The sequence below is a fragment of the Camarhynchus parvulus genome, chromosome 2, assembly GCF_901933205.1.
Source record: "Camarhynchus parvulus chromosome 2, STF_HiC, whole genome shotgun sequence".
In the NCBI taxonomy this organism is placed as follows: Eukaryota; Metazoa; Chordata; class Aves; order Passeriformes; family Thraupidae; genus Camarhynchus; species Camarhynchus parvulus.
This window is the reverse complement of record NC_044572.1, coordinates 112,639,832-112,656,634: the sequence shown is the minus strand read 5'-3', so window position 1 is coordinate 112,656,634 and position 16,803 is coordinate 112,639,832. Positions and strand designations below refer to the sequence as shown.

Genomic DNA, 16,803 nt, shown 5'->3' with positions numbered 1-16,803 from the left:
TCTGCCAAAAATGATATACCCCGGTCCCTGCTCTGCTCCTCCAAACGATCCACTGTCTTATTCACCCATTTCCATAACAAAGTGCCCTTTGAACCAGTCTCCTCAGCTCCTGTGTAAATAATAGGCTGAATTGACTATCAATCTGGCTAGAATAATGCCCCCCAGAAAATTCTACTTAAAGTATGCATTGTAATTTGAATAGAACTTTATCTCTCATGCATTAGTAACAGCATAAAATATCTATTTTAAAATAGTATAGATACATTTAAAGTTTCCCAGTGGGTTATGTCTGTTTTTAGCACTTTAGGTACTGCTTTTCATTTGGTAATTAAGTGTTCCACTAACAGCTTGATACCACTGGTTGTACATACAAGTGTTAATCCTCAATAGACCACAAAGGAAGAAACAGGCTCAATAGAAGGTCACAAGAAGGCTAGTGGCAGAGTTAACATGAAATTCAGTAGTTCCTGAAATTTAACCATACTGCAGAAAATCAGAATTATGTGTATTTTATTTTTGGAAGAGCTAGGAGGTGATAAATTGAAAGAAAAATTACTTTAAGTCTGTCCTGTATTAATCATAATACTTTACTATTATACATTAAAATACATAACAAACAGACCTACTAAGATCTAAAATCATGGAACAATTTCTGTACACTCTTTTGGAGCCATCTGTAACTCATCATACTTTGAAAGGATATGTTTTAAATTCATAGGTAGCTCTTCTCACCATCTGAGGATGAGGCCCTCAAACAACTTTTCTTTCCCTTTTCCTGCCTATGTTTTCACTCATCCTATTAAATCCTGGGTCAGTAGAAAAATATTTTCCTTTTACTTAAAAGTTATTAAGCTAAACTTATTTTGCTTTATTTGCTTTATTAGTATTTGCTTTATTACCTTATTAGGTTTGCTTTATTACTATTATTAGGAACCTGTATAACCTGTATACAATTACTTAACTATATTCACAAGGCTAGGCAAATTTTTTCAGACTTACCATTCCTCTCTGAAATGGCACTGGTGCACCAGTTTTATGCAGAAGTCTTAGACCAGAATCTCCTCTTTTTCCATAGATACACAAATAAACTTCACAGTCTGTATCAGCTTGCTCCAAGTCACCAGTGTGGACATAAACACGATATAAAACAACTTCCAGGAATAACCAAAAGAAGAAAATGCAAGTTATATGTAATCACAACTACTTTTAGTCACTATTGTAGCTTAATGATAGCAATGACAGTATGCCTGATCTGCAATTAGTTTTCTGGAAGATACTCTCCAGAAATCAGTCAAACTATTTGCTTTTAAGATACCTAGGACCACAATTTGGTTGGTATTAACACTGAAAACCAGATAGCCAATATATGAATAACTATACACACATACTTGGATAGACAGGTTTTCCAGCTTCCACTACTGGAAGTTCACAAAGAAGTTCTCTATCATCACGATTCTTTGATAGCCATATGTTTGCTGGAAAATTCAGTGTTTTCTTGCTCCTTAGATGTTGCAGTATTACCTGAAGGAAAAGCAATTCCAAATATAACTCAGTTCCAGTGCTTTGTTTCTCAACAGCAAAACATAATTTTGTATATATTTTTTTTCTATCTCAGAAAAAAGTAACATAATCAGTAAATATGGCACACAAAATTGCAGTATGAAAATATTTTTGTTTTGGCCACTAGTATGCAACAAACAAATCTGTAGTTGTAATTTGTGGGTTTGCCATTTGAAATGTCCCCAGGTCTGGTTGCAGCGAGTAAACCACCTCTATGTAACACTACCTGGAGGACTGAAGACTGTAAACCTTCTGGTAGCTGCTGTTACATGACACTGAGCTTTTGGAAGATGTGGAAAGACGGACACAGATTTTTTTATTTTAGAATGAAAACAGGGTGAAACTCATCATCTACATCCTTCTGAACTTTGACAAGTAGAGGATACATTGGAATATTAAATCCATTTGTATTATCTTTGGCTCTTCTATAGCAAAACAAAAAACAACCTGGGTACCATCACCATCTGTATATTCTTAAGATGGTTAGAATTCCAATTTCTATAGCTATTTGCTGCTGTACAGTAAGATAGCTGCCTTGTTCCCTATAAGTACAGAACTCTCCATAATCTTTTATGAAAGTAGTTTTCTTGGTCTTGAATTACAATACTTACTACAGGGGTTTTCCAGAGGTCTTGACTAGCAAAAGGAAATCAAAAATTATCTTTCTGCAGTTGTGTTTGTGAATGTGCATATAATATGCATAAGCCTTTGCAAACAAAATTATGAAAATAAGTACTCACATCCAAATTCTAACACTTATGGAATCAGGGCAATAGATGTTTTTATCTCACTTTTCCAATAAAATATTATTTAAAGTAAATGAACACTGCTTTCAACACCAAAGTATGTATTTATTCTAACGTGAACTACTTTGGCAGCACTGATTCCTAATCTCTAATATTTACTGGCAGTGCCCTCCTGCTGATTCATAACAATTGCATATATTAACTGATTTTTCAGAAAAACACAGCTTTCAACATGATTTATTTCTTGATCTGAAATGAAGTATTTGAAATCCCGGGCTTACCCTATGAAATTTGGAGCAAAATATTAAAGAAATATTTAGTAACCACCAGGCTGGAAAGTGGAATATTTATGCTCACATTCAGGTTTACTACAGTCTCAGTTAAAACCTTTGGTTAATGTAAAAATCTGCTATTATTGCCCAATTCTGATTGTCTAAATCAAGCTTTTTAATATTATTCTTTTTCATTTGAATAAACTTGTTTCCTTTACAAATTCAACAAAAAAAACAGACAAAAATTCTTATCCCAGTTCTAAAATACGTTTTACATGGGTAGATGCCTTAGGAAGCATTTAGAACAAATTTTGTCTGGTGAACATCCCTAAATATCAAGAGAAAAATAGAATTAAAACAAAATAAAGAAGAATTTGTTCACCAAATTGAAAAAAAAAACAAGCAGCTTTTTTTTCCCTGAAAAAAATTCATAATTATGAGAAATGGTGAGGCTTGTTATAACTTACTTTGTTTACCTTTCAGCAAACTTTGTTCATTCCTGGCAAGTTATTGTCATGGAATGATTGATGCTCCATCATTTTCAATTTTTCAGGGGTGGAATTTAAAGCTAGAATATCCCTAACACACTGAAGAGTACAGAAACACTAAAGAGTATGGCAAATTTTCAGAAAGCAAAATTTGGTCAAACACATCAATACAATAAAATTGCTGTCTGCAGGAATTAGGAAAAATTGCAAAATAATCCTGCATATTTCTATCCCTTGGGACATTAAATGTATCAGTGTTTTTGTCATCTCTACAGCAATCTAAGAATGCAATTAAGTAAGAACTTATTCCAATCAGCATTTATTGTTTCATAAACCTGTGTCTTTATGAAAAGATGGGCCTTTATTTCACATAAATTTAATAAAATGGGAACAAAATCACCGTAAAAGTCTCACCCTCTGTAAGTTCCACTCGGGTTGTTCATTTGGTAATCCATCAAGTTCAATTCTTATTTTGTAGATATTCCCAATGCTGTTTATTTTAACCTGAATAAAGTCAGAACAGTACAGTATAAAACTACATAGAATTACACCTTTATCTTTGCAATTGATTCTAGATTTATCTGAACCATTGTAGTATCTGAGTGTTCAGGAACAATGCATAATATTTGATTGGCAAGTTTGAGGTTATAGGATTCAGAAAACACATTTCTTCTGTTTTGACTAAGCAGATTACTGTGTGAGCCCCAGTTTGACCAGATCACAGCCTAATGGAATCACAATTCTTGCCAGGAGAACGATTTGGCAGGTATTTGAACTCTTCAAAGTTTCAAGAGTAAAAAAAGTTGGTGAGGGTTGTTCATGAGAGAAATGAGCAACACAAAATTACAACCTATAAACAAAATTACATCCTCTGACTACAAGTCACAAATCTTCAATAATTCTGCACAGATGACCATAAACCCCAACATGTCAACGTGAAGGATACAAAATTTTGGAGACTCAAAGAATAGCTCCCAAGGGCTGGCAGAACATCTGCAAAACTTCAGAAGTCGCTGATGCTATATTTACTTTCTAACTATGATTTGCATTCATTTGCCCTTTCAAGCATTATGTGTGCTCTAACTTATAAAAACCATTCTATGCAACCCTATCTTCAAAACTTTAAATGAGCCCTCACTTATCTAGGGTTCATTTGAAGTTTAATCACTATTTAAAGCAAGGATAAATAATTTTAGATAATTTATAATGTACTTTTAAGAAAGGAAGAGTACGTTATTATGTTATTTCTCAAATAATAATTATATTCATAAAAGATTGGTAACAGCCTATTCCTCTCCACAATTTACATCCAAAAAAGCTATTTACATTGAACAAAAATTGTCTTCATTCTCTTAAAAACACTAGTATATTATCCACTCATTCTATACTTACATTAACAAAAAGCTCTCTTCTCATTTTAGAGGTCAGAATTGCCTCTTCTCCTGTATCAGCTTTTGTCTCTTTGTGGTTTTATGTAAGAAAATTTTATGTTATAGTCACAGCATTGTCATGCATTAGTCAAAGATTTCTAAAAGCAAAAAACTGGTACTCTGGATTTCCTGAACATTAAATACACATTGAAATTTCCTAATGGTTGTTTGAGACAGAATCTGTGGGTTTCACATGTGTTATTTGTGTTGTTACACTTGTTACATCAACCTGACTTCCATTAACCAAGTAAATGTGAACATCAGGGTTGAAATACTGATGTGACAATATAGTTTCCTTCTTTTCCATTGGCTTAAGAAAATAGCTTTGCTTTCCTCTGCCAAGTCACATCCTTGCTTATGCTGCATAATATTGTCCTCTAAAAGTAGTCTTATTGGAGTAACCTGGAGACTTTGGGATTAAAGCAGCAGTAAAGTATGGACATATATTCAGCTTGAATGCAAAAAAAAAACCCCACATGTATTGTCTTTCCCCCATTTCACAAATAAACTGACCTACTTCTCAGTTAATATGGGATATACTCTTCCATTCACAGAGGTGGGGCTCACTGCATATATAAGGCCATCGTATCATCTGTTCATTCTAATAAATCCCTCTTCAGACTTTTAGTTAATAAAGAAAAAAGGTTGCACATAATTTCATGTATCAACACAACCCAAAACAAAATGTAGTAGACTTAAGTCAGAATGCAAGTGTTTTCTTCCTAAAACAGGTCTTCCAGAAGTAACACTCTGGTAGTCTTGATTTTTCTCATGAACTGTATTAGGAATGATTAAGCAGGCAATGAAAACTCGCATGGGTAAGGTAAAATAAGAAAGAGAAGGCCACATATTGAATAGTTTTCAATTCTTAGATTAGTTCTGCTCAAACTTTTCATAGTTGTATGTGTTGCTGATAAATGTAACGTTAGAGAACTTTAAACTGATTCCTAATTGCTGATTATTTTAGCCTTTCAGAAGCTGCTTTCTTCCTAGAACTCCTGGCCAGAGCTATGATTAAGTTGATTACTTTAAAAATAAAATTTGGTATCATCTGTTCTAGAATATATCAGCGAAAACATAAAAGTTCAAAGACAGAAGTGGTAAGAAGAAGATGTAACTTTTTTATGTCTTACACTCCTATCTTCATTTCAAGACCTGTTCTGTTAAACAAGTACAGGATAAAGTTTAAGGGGAAAAAGAGAAGAAAGAGCTCTTACTCATAGGCTTTTTCTTTGTGGATTTATCCACTGCAGACTAAAGAGTGAAAAGCACTTCAGTGACATTTGCTGTTTCATGCCTGAAAGCTATAGTGTCAATGTGATGTAAAAAACCCTAGGAGTAGCCCCAGGTGCTGAGAGAAAGATCCTGCTCTCTCACAAGATCAATATCTGCAGCACACAGCTATAATGGGCCACATCCATTTTAAAGAAGAAAAATTGGTCCATCTCTTTTGAACATATGGATTAACTTTGTAAACATGCCGTTATCCAACATTGCTTATAAATTATTTACTAATTAGGAGAACAGGATTCCCTGTGGATCATAATCTTTAGCCTATATGCTTAGAAAATAAACATTATGGCAGGTTGTCTCCCTGCCTATGCCCTATTCATAGAGAGAATTATTATTATTAATATCATTGACAGTAGCAATCTTGGATTGTATGAAGATTGTATTAGAAGAGTTGATGAGTCCAGAAAAAAAAAATCATGAAATATGTAACTTCTGCTTTAGCTGCTAAAACAGCAATGTTACATGCATCTCAGACAGAGATTTAAGCAAAACGGAAATCTTTCCTCCTTTGGTAATTTCCTCTCAGCCTACCTAGACATAATTTCCTTATTAAAATAGAAGTGGGGTTATCCTTAAATAAAAGCAGAAACCCTGTGTTTTCACAGCATGGTAGCATATAGATTTCATTGGACTTTTAGTTATTCCACAGGTAAACTTTTCTGGCATTTTAATCACTTACAGCATGGCAGCTCTAAAATGGGTTTTCTTCTTTAATTGAATGAGTTCCACAGTATACATTTTATAGTATGCTTTGAAAACTGTATGCCTGAAAATTTAATTACTAAAGATCCCTAAACAATATGCAAGTCTTATATCAGGCATGGTTTGTTTCAAAATGAATAGTTTTTAAAGCTAGTTTCAAATCAATTGCCTTAAAGAAATCAATTTACTTCTGCAGTTGTCCCATTTGATCTTCTATATGTGGGAGGGGTTTAAAAAAAAGATTATTTCTTCTGTTGCTTACTATATGTAACAAGCTGATTTAACACAGAATTCATGGAGATTAGATACAGATTTATTTTATGGAGTAAATATAGGAGCAAAACATTTTTTGTTTTCACACGACAGGATAATCCTTGGAAAGGTACCTATTAAATAATGTTCTTAGCCTTCATTAGCTACCTGAAATTCATCTTCCTGCCTGGGAAAAAACAGCTGCCTCCTGTTGTCCTTGCCAAGAGTTATGGGTCCAGTTAATCCTCTGTCTCCATATATCCAAAGAGCAACACTTGCTTCAGTTCCTGCATTTCCTGTCAGTATTGACACTTTCCATTCATCATCCGAAGGAAGGGGACTCTCACCACCATGGGGATTTCTCATTTCCTCTGTGAAATACAGAACGTTAGTGGGAGATGAAAATTGACATGAAACTGCCAGTTGCTGTTGTAACTTCAGCACATAAGGAGGCCATAACAGCAGGGGGATTGTATTTTTTTCATGGCAAGTGAGATAGTCTGAAAAGATTGATTTATGTTTCTTGTCTAGACCAAAATGTACTGATTAGTTGAGCTACAAGAATCAGCTGGAAAAGAACAAGTTATCTCTCACACATGCCATCATCATATTCTTTGTACATATTCTGGAGCAGAGCAAGGATGCTATGGTGCAGAACTGTGACCATTAAATTGATATTTCTGGTTTCTTAGTCTGACATTTAGAAACAAGTAGAATTTCTCCTCTAATGCCTTGTGTTGGGACATCATTAGCAGAGTCATGTGTCTTGACAATACAGACAATTTTCATTTCAAATTAAAAAAAATCAGGAAATTAACTTTTTTCAAGTTAAATATCACCTAAATATTGTAAAAAAAATCAAAAAAGACGTCAATATAGTCTTGTTTAACCATATTTATGCAGTGCCATCATTTGGATTAAGGCATGCTCTGCATGAATGAGCCAACAGCAGCATAGTAGCACTTTATGAATAAATTTCACATCTCTAATGGCTAAGCAAATATAATTTTGTAAAATATAGGCTTTACTTTAGAACAACAGCGAGTGATCTTCCATCTACCCTTAAGAGAAACACATGTACATGCAGAGACATCAAATGATACCTCTGCACAGGAGATATGGAAAAACCAGAGTCTATTAGGGGAAAGGAATTTAGTTTTGAGTAATTTAATCAAAGTGGAATTTACAAACATCAGATGTCTGGAACACTGCTTTTCAATAATGGGACCACTGACCATGGAGCCCTCTCCAAAAGAGGGAATCCTTGCTGCCAGGAAATGTATAGTCTGTTCTGACACAAGAGGCAGTTACAAGCCCCACATTTGAAAAGATAAACCTACACATTGCCAATATACTGTGTCCCCCAGGGGTTTCCAAATTGTTCACATGAGCACTTTCCATATGACTGCAAAAAGAATTTTTAATATGCCACCAATGTGAATCTGTTGAAGAATTCCCAATGCATCACTGTGGATGTTTCTGCTGCACTGCATAAGTTATGTCATGATATTAGAGTCCCTTTCTTTTCTCTTTGCTCAATTAAAATACTGTACTGGGTTTCTCTGGGTGGAGTTTTTCCCTTCACTTATTTCACCACCCTTACATCAAAGGAAAAAAACAAACACGCAAACAAACAAAATCAAACCAAAACCAGACAGAAAAACAATTGATGCAAAAGCTATCACTCACCACCAGCAGCCCTTTTTTCTTAAAAGTTTTACTCAAAAGGAGTTATACAGTTGGTTGGATCATCAGGTTGTCCTATATCTAAATCAACATGGTAAATAAAGCACAAAAACTGAATTATGACGGACTAGCATTAATATCCTAACTGATGTGAAATATTTGCACAAGGAATTGCAAAGGACTTAGGATCCATACAAAGTTCTGCAATAAATAAGGACTGACTTCTGGAATCACAGGAAACTTAGCATTGGAAAATATTATAATATTTATAATAATATTTATAATAATCAATTTTTAAGAAATTCAGACCTGTACTATCATGACTTTTACAAAAGCGCCTCTAACAGTAGAATTACGACTTTGGAATGGTCATAGTGATTTAGAATAGGAATTGCTGGCTGGTTTTATTGTATTCTTCATCATGACTGAGAGCAAGTTATTCTGACAGGAAAAAGAAAATCAACACCCCAAAAATAAAGCAAGAGGCGAACATCAAGAGTACACCTGAATAATAACTTAATTACACTTGTCTTTCAGTGCCTGAAATAACAGGACTATAGCAAATTGCTTCGGTGTGATAAATATTTCTGAGAACTTGACTATAAGATTTTCTGCGACTGTAGTTGCCTAGCTTCTCACCTGTAACTCTGAAAGATGGAGTTCCTTCCAGCTATCCAAATCCACAACTTTCTTACAGCAAAGAGATGAAAATGTTCATAAAATGCAAAGGTATTCAAGAAACATAAGGGAATCCCATCCTGCTTCTTATGCTTAGGATAAGAACTCCAGACTTGGGCAGTTGCTACTCAAAACAGTTACTGCAACCTCAAACTACCACCTCTTGGAACAATTATAATGCACAAACAATTCACAGGCCTGGAATGATTTCTGCCTCATAAATTACTGGCTCTTCTTACAAATGGAAATCGGTAGCACTGATTTGCTACAGGCTAAAAATATTCCAGTCTGAAAAGAGGATTTGATGCTTGCCCTGCATTACTCATGAGATTTTACACACTTCATGACACCATGCTGTAAATCTGTTGTGACAAAAATTAATTCTAATAGGCCTGCATGAGAATGTTGAAGTCACAACCCTTTCCACAAGTTCACAGAAATATTTTTTTTTAATTTACCTACTTATCCTAAATGTAACACAAAAGGAAAATTATCTTGTCTGAGAAAATCATATGATTGAGTGACACTTTTAAAATGAACCATCAGAAAAACTAATCTCTGGAGCAGAAGTATGGGCAATAAAGTGGATGTATTTTCTATTACACCTTTGTGTACCATCATTTCCAATGTTAACTGAGGTGGAAATGAGATCAGATTTTATTTTTACCTCTAAGTAAAATATATTAAAAAATTAATAGCAACTGATAATGCCAGACATAAAAGGAAACGAACGTGGAGGATATAGAGAGAATTTCTCAGAGCTACACTTTGGTAGTACCAAACCACAGAGGTGTCCTCAGGGTCACAGACTGCATTTGTCTCAGGGAAGCTAATGACATCTGAGCTACTAAGTGGAAGCTGGGACCTGACATCATCTCTGTACAATGAAAGAAGTTTCTTGAGGAACACTGAACTCACACTGCAATGGGAGAAGTCTCAAATGCTGTAGCATGATTTTCAGTTTAATGAATCCTAAATCAATTATTATTTGTGAAAACAGAAGTCAAAATTCATCTACCAGTTAGCAGACACAGACATAAAAAGGAGGATCTGGTCAGCCTAAGAGTTAATCTTCTCTGAGTTTGCCTGCTAAGCCCACTGCTGGATTGTAAATTCTGTTCAAGCATTACCCTTTTCCAAACACTAACTTTGAGTGAAAAATAGAAAATAACAATTTAATGAATATCAGTTTAAAACTCAAGGCTCACCTGTACATGTCAAAAGACATATGTTGAGTGAAAAGTATCTTACTAAAAAAATGATCATTTTATTTGAAAGACAGAGTAACTTTGATATTTCTATTCGTTATCCATAAGCAGAATCTATATTTATGAATGCCAGAAAAACTACTTACAAAGTGCTATAGACTCTATGTAACCAATTTCACAGCAGATATTGCTTCTATAAAAGGATCCTTTGTATCCAACCCTAAAAACATCCAGCTTCTTTGAAAACAGGATTGATGGCTTGTGTGTTGTTGTCATGGGTTTCAGACACAGCATATCTGCTGACAACCCACCACACTTCAGGAAGGCTTTGTGACACAATGATACAACATGAAGCCTGACAGATTAGAAATTGGGTGTTTTGAGCTAAAAATGGAAAAAATATTTCCAAAAAGAATTAAGTATTTATAGTGATTAACAACTATGCTTGAATTTAACCAGAACACTTCAATTGAACTGAATTTAATTAAAATCCTGCCTGCTACTTCCCATTATACCCTATGAACAAGGATGCCAGATGTGATGTCTTGTTCACATAGCCAGACTTTTCATGTACACCTTGAAACAATCTGGGGATCAAGTTTGAAACCAAATCAGCAAGCCACCTGAATTATTTGCTACATAAATGCCTTTGAGACCACCTGTAACTGAGTAAGCAGTTATCTCCCATAGTATGTCCCATAAGCATGTCTCCCATACTGGAAGTTGCAATATAATCTTGTCTTTAAAGCTCTTTCAAAGTAACAGATATGTTTGCACTATGTGAATGTGCTTCCATGTGCTGTTTGCAGCTCAGCAGTTTCCATTTACCCCACCTGCTTTTTGTGGTGATGTGACATGATTCAGACTGTCAGGGTCTTTGGGTACATTGAAATAAGAGATGCAGGAAGCAAACATGATCATCCTCACTCTTTAAGAGATGTATCAGTCCCTGTTTTGTTTAGTTGTTTAGTTACTAGGATGCTGAATATTCCAAAAATTCTTGTCTTAGACTATTTATGCAACATCTTTATCTAAAGAGAAAGCATTTTATTCTAGAAAAACATATCTGCTAGACCATGGCTCAAGAAGCATGACCAGAACATTGTTTATCTAACTCCTACCTGCAAAATCATAGCTATAAATCTAGCATGCAATGCATCAAAACCTTCCTCTTTCCTCCAGTGAACCATACAGCAGAAAACATGAGTGTGAGAGCATAAATGAGAAATATTCCATTCTTTCGGTGAGCTTTAGATAGGATTCTGCACCATATCAACGTCTTAATTTCCAAAGAAATATTCAATCAATAAATTACTAATTAATTTTTTAAAAATGAAGTTATTTAACAAGTTACTCAACCTGCTGATTGTTGCCTTATTAATAAACCACATTCCAATGCTCCTTTCTGAAAAAGAGTAACTGGAAATGTATTTAATGTAGTGTGTTTGTGCACACATTTCAATAATGTAGAAAAGCCATTTATTGTCCTTCCTGAGCTAAGTCCCTGCAAACAAGCACAGAGGACAAGCATAAAACATGTACCACAGCTGGTTTGTAAACTGCTATTTACTTGAGGGTGGGGGAGTTGAAGGCCTTTGAGGTGCTGGCTCCTGGGCTTTTGCTGGTTGGATTTGAGATGCTCTGAAGTCTTTCTTCTCTTGTTTGGGTGCTGCAGATGTTCCCATAGGTTTTTCCCGGCCAACTAAAACAATTAAATGTAAAATCTGTCACTAGCTGGAAGCCATTTGCCTTTTCTTTCTCAGAAGCTAACAGCAGATCTCACAGTTGTTCCACACAATAGACATCAAAATCCTTTTTCTATTGTTAACAGAATGCTACAAAAACTGGGAACAGAACTGACATACCAAATAAAGTCCATTCAATGTTTTAAAAATCTAAGCAAAAATTTAACATTTATGTAGGAATAAAATGACTTGTTAACATGTGGCTTTCCCCAAACTAAACTTCTCCACCCCCAAAAAGCTTTTTTCCTAAGAGTGGTAAGTGCTGAAATGAATATTGCTAGAGGCCATTTGAATAATAAAAAGTAAATTGATATTGTTAATATGAACACGTCAGACAGACAATATTTATTGCTTGTATAGAAAATATTAGCTCATTTTAATATTCCTTTTAGTGAGCAACACAGATTCAGGAGGGTTGAAGCCTGTGACAAAGTAATATTTAGCTTTATTTAATGACACCAGTAAGCACTACCTTGTTGAGAATTTCTATTGGAAACACTGCTCTTCCAAAAGGTAATAAAGGAAAATAATTTCCTCATTTCTACAAGGACATAGTGATTAAAATATCCCTATCACCCTGCAGCAAACAGGGACAGAACAATAGGGATGTGCTTACAGTGACTTTCATAATGCTTCAATCACAGTATACATGGAACAATTAGTAAGAGTGGTTGAAGGTTTTGAGACTCTCTTTTAGCTAAGTTTGTTCTGCTTGTGCATGGAAAAAATCTGAGCAACTTCTCAATTGCAAACTGATGTCCATTTAGTCTTTTCACGAGTTGTTTCGTTTCCTGATGTCTGTTGTCAAGTCCACCAGATAAGAACACATTTCCTGCAGAATAGTGTTTCCTGCAGTTATAATCTAAGTCAGTTGGCTTCCTTTGGTAGCCAGTTTTTCACCAAATTAAAAACTTTGTTCTCCTGAAGGGCAAAAGGGGAAAAGACAAGCAGGCCACCCAATGGCAGTGATCCAGAGTGTGCTGAGACCCAATTTCTGAGTCCTGTCTAGTTGACTAGGTCAGCTCTCTATTGAGGAAATATTTTGATGGCAATAGCTCTCAAGTCTGACTATGGGACAGAGGAATAACATAATGAATATTCTGGGTGAGAAGTACAATATATTTCACATCACTGAAAAGGAAACTGAACACTGCCAAATAGGCCTTCTTGAGAGTCTAATACCCACATAAGATCAGGAAAAACTCTGGTAGAGTTGGTAGCAAGACATCTCCCAGGCTTCCAAAATCTGTGGCCAGAATGGGGAATACACCCAGGAAGACAATGCCATCTTTAACTTGTCCCCTGTTTCAATTCTCATTTTAAAAAGATTGGTAGTAAAACAATTGACATCTAGTGTATTATTATTAAAAGAAAGGAATTAAGTTAACTGAATATGTAGGAGAAATTAAGTGTGCATACAATAAAATTTTCACTTTAAAAACTACTGAAACACAAGACAAATTGTGTCAATGTATCTTTTACACTTCTGTTTTGAATTTTGTCCATTAGAAACACTAATTACTAAATAAAACCATTCACTATTGAGAAATCACATACATTTGATGACCTGTGGGTAGAAAAAGATATTTCTCTCTCCAGTGTTAACAACTGGCTTAGTTTGGCCATCTGGCAGAAGACCAACATATATCCCTTTATTTCGCACTGATTCCAGGCTCACAGATCCTGTTTCCAAATTCTTCTCAATTTTAAAATGACAGTATTCATCACCCGTGCCCTAAGAAATTGATAACAGAAACATTTCAACAGCTGAATTACTGTAGCTAGAAGACTTTTTTTAAAGTCTAAATTATTACTACTTTCCAGTAATACTTCAGATTGACTTTACATTCTTCACAACATGATACATTACTACACACAGAGATATACGTGCACCTAATCCCTGTTTATTCCTTTATGACCAGAAAGACTAATGAAGTAAGTTAGGTAAGTGAAAGAGCAAGTGAAAGCATTCTGATTTATGTTAGGATTTGGGCAAAGGTTAGGATATATTCAAGGGAGTTTCCCACTTAAACAGTTTGCAAAGGATGATCAAGGAATGTGAAAATATCTATATCAGAACACATAGGATATCTCTATGCAAATTTTATGCATAGTCCAGATTTGCTAATGCTACATAATATAACATGTATCAAATAGATGTAATTCATTTTTTCCTCAATTTCAGAGCATTTACAAGTTTAATTTCAAAACCTTTAGCCAATGTCACTTTTTATCTGGATATCCTGATCCATTGGTGAGAGGATTGCTGGAAAATAAGCTACTCACAAAGCCTATATTCAAAATATGGATCAAATATTTTAATCCCTGAAACTGTACTGGAGGCAATAAAAAAACCTCTCATGGACCTTATACTTGAGAACTTACACAGCTCAATTTCATATTCAGTTGCCTTAAACTCCCAAATAAAAATGATGCAAAAATATTTCTTACATTTAATAACTTAGATGAGCAGAATAACACTTTAAAAGTTAGTGAAGTATACAGTTACTTAAATCTTATTCTTTAACAGATTTTATCTGCATCATCTATCTAACAGTACATAAGTTTTAACTACATCCACATTCTCAATAGTTTAGTAACATAATCAGATCTTTACTGATTCCATCAACTGCCAAATTGACACAACACCTTCTCTTGCTATATTTTTCTGCTTTTGCTTTGGCAAATGAAGGAAAATATTTGAAACATTTTTAATGTGAACAAAGTTTTGTGTCAAGCAAATAAAAAAAGATTCCTCCTATCACTGACAATTCACTCACTCTATTTGCAGAGGGAAATAAAAACAATAACTGCTTACTGTTCCATCACACTGGTCATCTTTGATCTTCAGATACATTCTTGGTTTTTTCACACTTTCAAACATGCAGAGTCCAGAGCTGATTTTATGCACCTTCCAGTAGGATTCCTGCTGCTGCTGACCTGCTCCACTGCAGCTCCCATCAGGTCTAAGGGACAGAGCCTGGCAGGGGCTTGTGTTGAGCAGAATGATGGCACCATGATGAAACACACCCTTTAGATCAGATACAAAAAGTCCTCTGTGAACAGTACAGCTTTTCCACTTAATAAATTTTGATACTGAGACTGCTCCTATCATTTAGTTTTAAGCACTTACTCATGCATGTCCTTGCACAAAAGATAAAAGAGTCAGTCTCAAGTAATTCAAGTACACCTCCAGTCTTTGAATATGTGCTGCTTTCTGTGCAGGCACTAACCAGAGCATTGGAAAGCCTTCCCTACTTTGCAGCATCCCTGCTTTTTCTTGCTCTGCAGCACAGCACAACATCCCGAGAACAAGGAGAGCGGCAAATTAAGGAACTTATCTCTTTTCAACAGCAGCTCTGTGCTACTCTTTGAAGGTCTGCTAGGAAGTTTAGGGTTTCATCTTTCCTGTGTTACTGCCCACTCTGTCTGCGTGTTCCAGCTGTGGTATCAGTGCCGCTCGCCCCGGGAGAGCAGCAAAGGGAACCCTCTCAAGTGCTGCCTACCTGTTACACTGGAGTTGAGCTCCACCTCGTGGAAGAGGATCCGTCTTTTATCTCGCCAACCTCTGAAATCCCGTCAGAAACAATCCACTTTATAACAGCAAATTTTAGAAGGGTCTTCCTAATTTTTTTCTGCCCACCTTACCTTGACGTGCACGACAAATTCTCTGGAAAGCCCAGCATATCCTGTTGCTTCATCAGCTACTTTGCCTTGGAGATTGAAAGCCACAGTGTGACCTGGGTAGCTGGCTGACTCAAGAATGGCACGGCTGTTTGCTTGAAGGTGGACACGGAGCTCACAGCAGGCCTTGTCTTTGCTCTAACACAGTCGAAGAAGAAATAATAAATTATATGAACTATATGGCAAAATCCAAACAACAGAGAGAGTATCACAACAGAGTTTCTGTGTTGTTCGAGTTCCCACAATAGTAGCAGTCTAATACAAAAATCTTTCCATTTTTCAGATGTGCAATTGTGAAATTGTGGGCTCAGTGGAATTTGATAGAAACAGTTCATTGTAAGGTGACGTAGATCTGGCAATAATATGAAAGATACCTGGGTGCCTCACTTGGAGAGTGTGTCACAGCCTATAAAGATGGCTAAAGTATAAAGCTGACATGAGCAGGAAATGAGCCATGGTAACTCTTGTCCACCACCAGCCCACCTCCTCTTGCTTTTGTGTTTGTCCTCATTCATTAATACCGTTCTCACAGAAAACACTCAGAGAATCAGAAGTTTTATATGAAAGAGTAAAGCAACATGTTTTACTCCATGATTGCCTGTTCAGCTTGGCAGGCTTTATGATCCCATTGTATGAAATACATAATTTAATATTTTATCAAACCATTTCTCAGTACATAATAATACATATTAAAATATTTTATCAACTCATCATCATTCTCATATTTAAATAAAACTAGAATTTTAGTCAATGTAAAAGGCTAACAATCCCTCTAATAATTGATAATACTTCTGATTTACATCATCTTGGAATTTTCAAGAGTACAAAGAAGCAATATTTCTAGGAAAATATTTCATTTTCAAGGCACTACCCTCTGAAGAAAAAGCTAAAAGAACTGTCTATCAGATTCAATATACCTATAAAAGTAAAGGACAAATTGTATGGATTTTAGAAGTAGTTGTGAAACAAGTGAGTAAGCATGTCCTCAAAGTACAATTAAGTATGTGTTATAAGGCAAATTGCAATTTTGTGTTGCCTGCTTGTTTCTCCTGAGAGAAA

The 16,803-nt window shown here is 35.3% G+C and overlaps 1 protein-coding gene across 1 annotated transcript in view; it reads right to left on the bottom strand.

The window, feature by feature from the left end:
- The window catches only part of LOC115912708 (lipoxygenase homology domain-containing protein 1), a 137,154-nt gene extending 122,210 nt beyond the window's left edge, over positions 1–14,944 (bottom strand). Inside the window, exons 1-7 of the mRNA XM_030964372.1 lie at positions 14,879–14,944; positions 13,618–13,795; positions 11,886–12,017; positions 6,912–7,114; positions 3,481–3,570; positions 1,389–1,521; positions 1,000–1,151 (exon numbers count right to left, since the gene is read on the bottom strand). Coding sequence (XP_030820232.1) covers positions 1,000–1,151; positions 1,389–1,521; positions 3,481–3,570; positions 6,912–7,114; positions 11,886–12,017; positions 13,618–13,795; positions 14,879–14,944 — 954 coding nt within the window. The remainder of the gene's footprint in view (positions 1–999; positions 1,152–1,388; positions 1,522–3,480; positions 3,571–6,911; positions 7,115–11,885; positions 12,018–13,617; positions 13,796–14,878) is intronic.
- Between the last annotated feature and the right edge of the window lie 1,859 nt (positions 14,945–16,803).